At 50.1% G+C, this 7376-nt stretch overlaps 1 protein-coding gene across 1 annotated transcript; it reads right to left on the bottom strand.

Annotated features, from left to right (window-relative positions):
• Positions 1–6299: 6299 nt before the first annotated feature.
• Positions 6300–7022, bottom strand: Bhlha9 (basic helix-loop-helix family member a9). Its single transcript, XM_047543007.1, has one exon. The coding sequence runs from the start codon at positions 7020–7022 to the stop codon at positions 6300–6302; it is 723 nt and encodes a 240-aa protein (XP_047398963.1).
• Between the last annotated feature and the right edge of the window lie 354 nt (positions 7023–7376).

Raw genomic sequence — 7376 nt, 5'->3', positions numbered from 1 at the left:
CCTGCAGAGCTCCCAGGGAGCTGCAGCCTTCAGCTCTGCTCAAGTTTGAGGCCAACTTTGCTGACAGCACAGATGGGCGGGGAAGCAAAAGAAGGAGAAGAATGCTCCTCTCTGGAGTAAGGCTTAGACTGAGGCAGGGCGGCTATGTGTGTGTGTGTGTGTGTGTGTGTGTGTGTGCGCGTTCGTACGCACCAACGTGTGTGTCTGCTCCCCATACAGCCTCCCTCTCTCTCCACCCTCCTTGGAGATGCCTTTCCTTTTCAATTCCCCTTTCCCTAGAGAGCCACCCCAGCATCCTGCCTCTGCCTCAACCCTGCCCAGCCCAGCCCAGCCCAGCCCAGCCCAGCCCAGAGGGACTTGGGCTGGCCTCTGGTTTCCATTGCAACCCCAGGACCTGCTCCTCTGGGCCAGGGACTCTGGATGGGGAAAACAAAGACATGTCTTCAGCCATCCTGGGCACTGAGCCCTCTGCCTCTCTAACCAGCAGGCTCCTGCTTCCTCCTGTCTGGTAGGAAATGCTGGGCCCTGGGTCTATCACATCCCTTCCAGACCTTGACCCTCAACCCTTAGAGATCTCCAGGCCCAAGTTTTCCTCCTGGCTCTGAGAGGGAAGGGGAGATGTGAGCAGCAAGGTGGCCCTGGAGGACCCACTGACTGGGTTTCTAAGCAGCCCACCAAGGCCTGGGGAAGAGGGTCTGAGGGGGAAGAGTGGCCCCATTTCATGCCCATGGGGACTTTTCCATGGTGATAAAGAGCAGCAGGCAGAGACCCTCCTGCTCAGCAGTTGCTCAGGCAGATGCCAGCTCTGGTTGTGGCTGCCTTTCCTGATTCCTTCTCATCTGTGTTCCCTCTTATATTCCCTCCCTCTGTTTCTGCCTCTTATTCTCTGCATCTTTTCCTTTCTAAATGCCTGACCTCTCTCCTTACCTTGCTTTGTAAAGGTGATCTGGAGCCCTAGAGGTAGGGCTGTGTGTGTGTGTGTGTGTGTGTGTGTGTGTGTGTGTGTGTGTAGGCTGGAAGGGCTTCAGAGATTGGGGGTCTGGGAATGTGGCTTGGTGGTTAAGTGCCCCTGGGTTCAATACACAGTACAAAAAAAAAAAAAAAAAAAAAAAAAATGTTGCTTTCAGTAAAGGTTGGGTCAGACAGGTATAAGGAAGTGGGCAGAGCCCACTGGCCACAGGGAAGGAAGCAGAGCCCTGGAGAAGAGCCAGGGCTCACCTAAGAAGAGCTCCAGAGAACTGAAAGAACTCTTGGAAGTTAAGTTTGGAAAATATTTGTGGTAATAGGGTAAATTTTTAGGTTTGATAAATTCAGCTATATTAAATTAAGAATTTTTGCACAATAAGGTAAATCCATTATTATTTGCAAAATGCAGCCCTCAGGGGAGGTGTGTGTGTCTTCATCATAGAGCCCAGGAAGCCCCTTAATCCCCAGGCCAGGAGCCTGACCAGGGGAGTGAGTGCTGTTCCTCTCCCCAGGGGTTTCACAATATGTCAATGCCTTTCAATTATGAAAGCTCTATCCAAGGGTAGCAAGTTGGGTCCCTGAGACTGCTGATCCTTCAGTATCCAGGCACACGGAATTCCATGTTACAACCTGGGAGCTGGCTTTTGGGTAGAGGGGCTCAGGTCCTCTGCAGGACCTACATCTGCCCAATTCAATTGAGTAGCCTCTTGCCACACATGAATAGTGAGCACTTGAAATAAATGACTTGACAAATTGAGATGTGCTGTACATGTAAAATACAGGATTCTGAAGACTTGATAACAGAAAAACAGTAAAATATTTCACTCATATTTTTATATTATTTGCATGTGGAAGTAATAATATTTGGATATATTGGACTAAGTAAAAATGTTACTAAAATTAATGTCACCTATTTCTTCTTACTTTTTTAAAAAATTTACTATGCCTAGTAGAAAATTTAAAATTAAAATTCAATTTAAAAATAAAATTGAATTATATATTTTTGTTAGGCAGCATGTAGCCTAGAAGAAGGAACCAGACATAAAGAGATCTTTTTTAATTCTACAAGAAAAGAAAAGGAAAAAAAGACTCTCAGGTTAGTTGGTGGCAGCAAGGTTGCCTGAATGGACTGGGGTGGGTGCACTAGGAGACCAGGTTTGTTCTGCCTGTGCAAGATGCTGGGTTTGCAGCGCCACCTAGTGGACTGTGTGATGAGGGGAATAACCAGAGTGGAAGCCCAACCCTGCCAGTGGTTTCAGGGCCCCCTCCAGCGTCAGCAGTTACACTAGGTAGATTCCCATTAGATGGGAATCTAAGTCGTACATGGAAGCCCTTGGACTATATTCGTCCTACAAAGTGGGATTATTCTGCACAGAATTGACCGATGTTTTTAAAAATTTATTCCACATAAAAATTGGAGTTTCAGACATTTTATTTGTTTATGGTACTAGAGATTGAACCCACAGGGGTTCTACAACTGAGCTATATTTCCAGCCCTATTAATTTATGTTTATTTTATTTTTTTTATGTTTTTAAGGCAGTCTTACTAAGTTGACTGAGTTGGCCTGGAACTTAGCGCTCCTCCTGCCTCAGCCTCCCAAATTGCCAGGATTACAGGTGTGCGCCACCACACCTGGCTGGGGTTTCAGATTTTTAGCATAAAAGTCTTGGAACTCTGGGCAAATTTCCTACAGAAGCTGGGCCAGCTGCACCCTTCAGAAGGGCTTTGAACTCCTGGGTCAGCTCCAAGTTCCCTGCCTGTCTGGGAATCTGAGTGACGAACCCTGGATTCGCTAGACATTTGGATCAGCCTCTAGATGTTCCACAGCTGAGTGGCCTTGCTGCTCTCTGGTGTGGACACAGAAAACAAAAAGAAGGAATTCCTCTCTCTTTCCCCCTTCCCAACTGCATGGGTACCTGAAGTGGGCAGCAGGAACCCCAGCTCTCTAGTCCTGGGCCTGGCTCACCATCAAGGCCAAGTGGGTGAATTGGAGGAAAGAAACATGAACCAAGTGCCCAGAGTGTGTCCCCACCGACCCCAATCCCATCTCTGCCCACCCCCATCCTGTGTGCTTTAAGTGGGACAGATGCTGAAAGAGGTTAGGGATACAGTGGAGGGGAAAGTGGGCCTACATATGAGGGTCCTTTGTGTGGTGGGGTGAACAGGAAAGAAACCTCCAAAGTTGCAAATTAGGTTCAGCCTAATTCAAGGTGAAGAGGAAATAAAGCCTTCCCCCTCCTATCTGCCCTGCAACCTTTTTCATTCTGGGCATCTGATTGGGTGTCTGGAAACCCTAAGGGGCTGACAGGGCAGGTGTCATTGAGTAGATTTCTTTTCTCACTGAAGCATTCCTGGGCCCAGTCACCCACCCCTTCTCTAGTGGCAACAGAAGCCTTCTGGCATCTGTGGACAGATATGTACATACACATGTATGAAGCATGAGGAAAACATATCTGATGAAGCTCCCGTCGGTAAGAACCCCAATATTTCTCATCTAGTGAGGTGAGTCCTTCCAAAGGAGCCCACTGGGGATACATCATCCTTGACGTCCTTGCACGAAATATGTCCCTACTCCTCTTTGGGGTTGTCCTAAGGAGACAGATCTTTCACTTTTTAAAAACAGTTATGAAGAATCTAATGAAAATTAAAAACCACATTTATCCCTCCAAATCCTCTCCCATCTGTGCAGGCACCTACATTTTTGCCTACATAATAATTGGTGGGCATGGACCATTTTGTGATCTGCCCTTTTAACTCACTGTTATGTTCATTCTGTTAAAGTAGCAGAGTTTGCTTTACCATGCCTTTACAGTTGGGCATATGTGTTTTTCAAAATCTTTCACTATTATGTACCAGACTGCTGTGACCACTTTTTTGCAAATTGAGTACAAAAAAAAAAAAAAAAAAAAAAATCCTCTTGGATTACTTTCTTGGTGTATTTTTATCATGGTCTTTCCACACTTACAAAAAAGGAAGAGATATACAGTATAACTAGAAATCTGTAAAATGTGCCCCTTTCTCCATGTCCCTGACAACACTGGGTTTTATACTTATATATTTTTGCTGTTATGTCTCATTCAGTGCTAGAGCCACGGCAGGCACTGTTTGTTCCCTGTGACAAAGGCAGTTGGTGTAAAAGAAGGCATAGGAAGGTACATACTTCTAAGAGGGGCCAAGAGACTAAGCGTATGAGTCCTGGTGAACTGTAAAGCTGCTAAAAATGCTGTTATATAATTACTATTATAGTGAGTGATTATGTGGGCTGAACCCCATGCTGCATGTTTTAAAGGCATTGTCTCGTGTAGTCCGTACAACAACCTATGATGTAAGTACTTATTTTAGCTTACAGTACAAATGAGAACCCCAAGACAAATCGGCTGGGTGATTTATTTGCACAAGGTCACGCACCCTGATAAACTAAGAAATGGAAGTGGTCACACCCCTCTGAACTCTCTCACCTGCCTTGTTTTTATTTCACCTGCAGGGGGCGCCCTCACCACTCCTGGGCTGAGAGGACCGCTGGGTGCAGAAAAAAAAACCCTTTCTTTCTTTAAATCCTGGAATTTAGGAAAACAGGACTCGATGGTGATTTTATCATGTTTCCATAGAATAAACCCGAGGCCAAACAAGGTTAAATCACTAGGCTGATCCATCAGAAGATTATAACAGGAAACGAACAGTAACACTTTGTGAACACTTTTTAATTGCTCCAAAACTGTACATTATGAAACACATTCACCTTATAGCCACCCAAGGTGACCTCAGTCAGAGGTGAGAAAATAGAGGCCAAGGAAGTGACAGAGCAGGGACTGGATTCTAGGCAGGTCTGGCTCTTTCCTTTCCACTGTCTGTCCATGTCACTGTCAGGCTCAGTGGGCAGGATTGAGGCTCAGGTCCTGCACTTTGCTCGTAGTCAGACCCAGAGTTAAAACTTTCCTGTGATTTGTGCCTTAGCCCTGACTGTGAAATCAGGAGCCCTGAGCCTGTGGCTAGGGATAGGGTGCCAAGTGTGCCAGCAGTGTTAGGGCTTGCAGAAAGCAAAGACATCTTTAATTACAGCAGTGAGCCTCACCTTAACTGTTCTGAGAAAACCTCACTCTCCCTTGGGTCTATGCCCATGGCCATCTCCCGAGCTGCTGTGGAGTCCCCCATTTGAGCTGGTTTATGTAACCCTTGCTCTCAGACAGCAAGAGCCCAGTCCTCCGAAGGGACCAGAAAGTCCTCAGCCTTCCCCTGGCACAATGGATCCTCAGTCCTGCAAGCACTGCCTGCAAAATTATCCCTGTCAGCCTGAACTAGACTAGGCATGAGCTCATCATAGATACAGCAGAATTTTCCAGAATACTCAGGGAGGGGATGATCCTGTGCCTCCTGCTCTCTCTGCATCCTTGGCCTGAAGACCTCCCCCCTCAACCCTTTCCCCATAATCTTTCCTAGATTCCAGGTCTACCCCTCATCACAGAGGTGCTGGTCCACTATTCTCTGAGAGCCCTGCCTACCACTCAAAGTATAAACAGGACTTCCTGACCCCTGATCCTTGGCCCTGCCCTCAGCTTCCTTCCCTGTGAATGGCCCAGACTCTCCTTTCATGGTGGCTACTGTTGTGGCTCACTGCAGATGGTAGTTTTGCAGAGAAGGCCACAGATGAGACTGATCACATCTTTAACCTCCCCATTAATTTTTTCCAGATAATTCCCTCCCAGGGGCACAGGAAGAATGTCCTTTCTGAATGTCTCTCTTCCCCTTGAACTATTCTCTGTGCTCAGTCATTCCTGAGGTCTACCTGTGGGATTTAGTCCCTGGTCCCAAAATTTCTTGGTAAACCTCCCCCACCATCAGGTTTTCCTGTCACCCTAGGCCACTGAGCCAGTGGAGTCGTGGTAGCAGACAGAAATGATAATTTTTCTTTTTATTTGGATGCTTCTACCTGCCTAGCCCAGCTCAACCTGGGACAGCCACAGGGGAAGAGTCCTGACACTGTGTCATCAGACCAAAACAAGTGCTCACCCACACTCCCACACAAGTCCCCCAGTCCAAAAGCAGTACGAGAAAACGGCTCAGAGGCACAGGAATGCAAAGGCTACTTTCCAAGAAGAGTTCAACAAGTCCAAACCTAGGAGCCAAGCAGGATCCTGCTTCTTTCGCAGAGCAGCCACCTGGGGCGGGGATGTGGAGGTGACGCTCCAACCCCCAGAGTTCCTTCCTGCTGCCAAGAAGCCTCCTTTTCCCCTCAGGTCTCAGCTCATTCAATTTTGCTCCGTCCGGGACAATTTTTTTTGCCGTCTTCCCTTTTACAGTCATCCTGCCAACCGGGCTTTCCTTGGTGTCCGGCTCAAGAGTGCTGGTAGCCCAATCCCGTGCCTGTTCGCAGGTAGCCCCGGGACCAGGCAAGCGGCCCAGCAGAGGGAGACCCGGGACATCGGCGCAAGTTTCCTGCATAGGCTTGGCCCAAGCCTGGGACCTCCGCCACCTCCCTGGGCCGTCCTATATGTGTGTGTGGCGAGCACGAGGCGCAGCGCGGCGCAGGCTGCAGAAAGGGGCTGGCGACGTCCCGGCGCACGAGGTTGGGCCCTCCTGGTTGCGGTGCGGGCCGCTGGGGACTAGAGCCGGCGTCCCCAGCGCCCCCTGCGCGCGCCGCCTGGCTGTGGCACTCCAAGTGACCGCAGGGCCAGCGGGGAGGGGGGCTGGCACGCAAGACGAGGGAGAGAGCAGTGATGCGGTGGATGGCCCTGCGCAGCGTGGCGATCTTGGAGAGCCTCTTGCCGCCCAGGTCGTGCCGCAGCGCCCGCCGCAGCGCGTTGAAGGCCTCGTTGTAGTCCAGGATGCGCTTGCGCTCGCGCACGTTGGCGGCCATGCGCCGCGCCTTGGACCGCACCGGCCTGGCCCGCTTCCTACCCGCAGCCTCCTCTGCCTCGCCCAGGCTGCGGGGGGCGCCGTTTTCCCTCAGCACCCCAAAATTCCTCCCAGTCTCTGGGCAAGAGCCTCCCAAGTCCTCTGCAGAGCCCTCGGTCCCTTTCAGGCCCTTGAGGCCTAGTCCTGGCGAGCCTCGGAGCATGGCTTATTCCCAGGCCCAGCTGCTTCGGCGCTGGGTAGGTGAGGCTGACGGTCCACCCTCTGAGCGCTGGCTCCTGCGGTCTGGACACTCCCTGGACAGCCTTCTGTAGCTGGGCTTTATGGCACCACGTGGCTCCCCGCCCTCCCCATCCATCCATCTCCCTCCTCCTGCTTTATTACCTGCCCCCAGGTAGGTTAGGGAGGGAGGAACTGAGAAGGAAGCAAGCAGGAAGGAAGCATGCAGATTCTTGTACACACATGGGGACCAGCTGGGAAGCCTGGCCACGCCCGGGGCAGTACTCCAGTCGCCACCAGGAACTTGCTCACTCCAAGGATCTCTCTGGGGTGACAGGGA

The sequence above is a fragment of the Sciurus carolinensis genome, chromosome 3 (assembly GCF_902686445.1).
Source record: "Sciurus carolinensis chromosome 3, mSciCar1.2, whole genome shotgun sequence".
NCBI lineage: Eukaryota > Metazoa > Chordata > Mammalia > Rodentia > Sciuridae > Sciurus > Sciurus carolinensis.
This window is presented reverse-complemented; position numbering and strand designations above follow the sequence as displayed.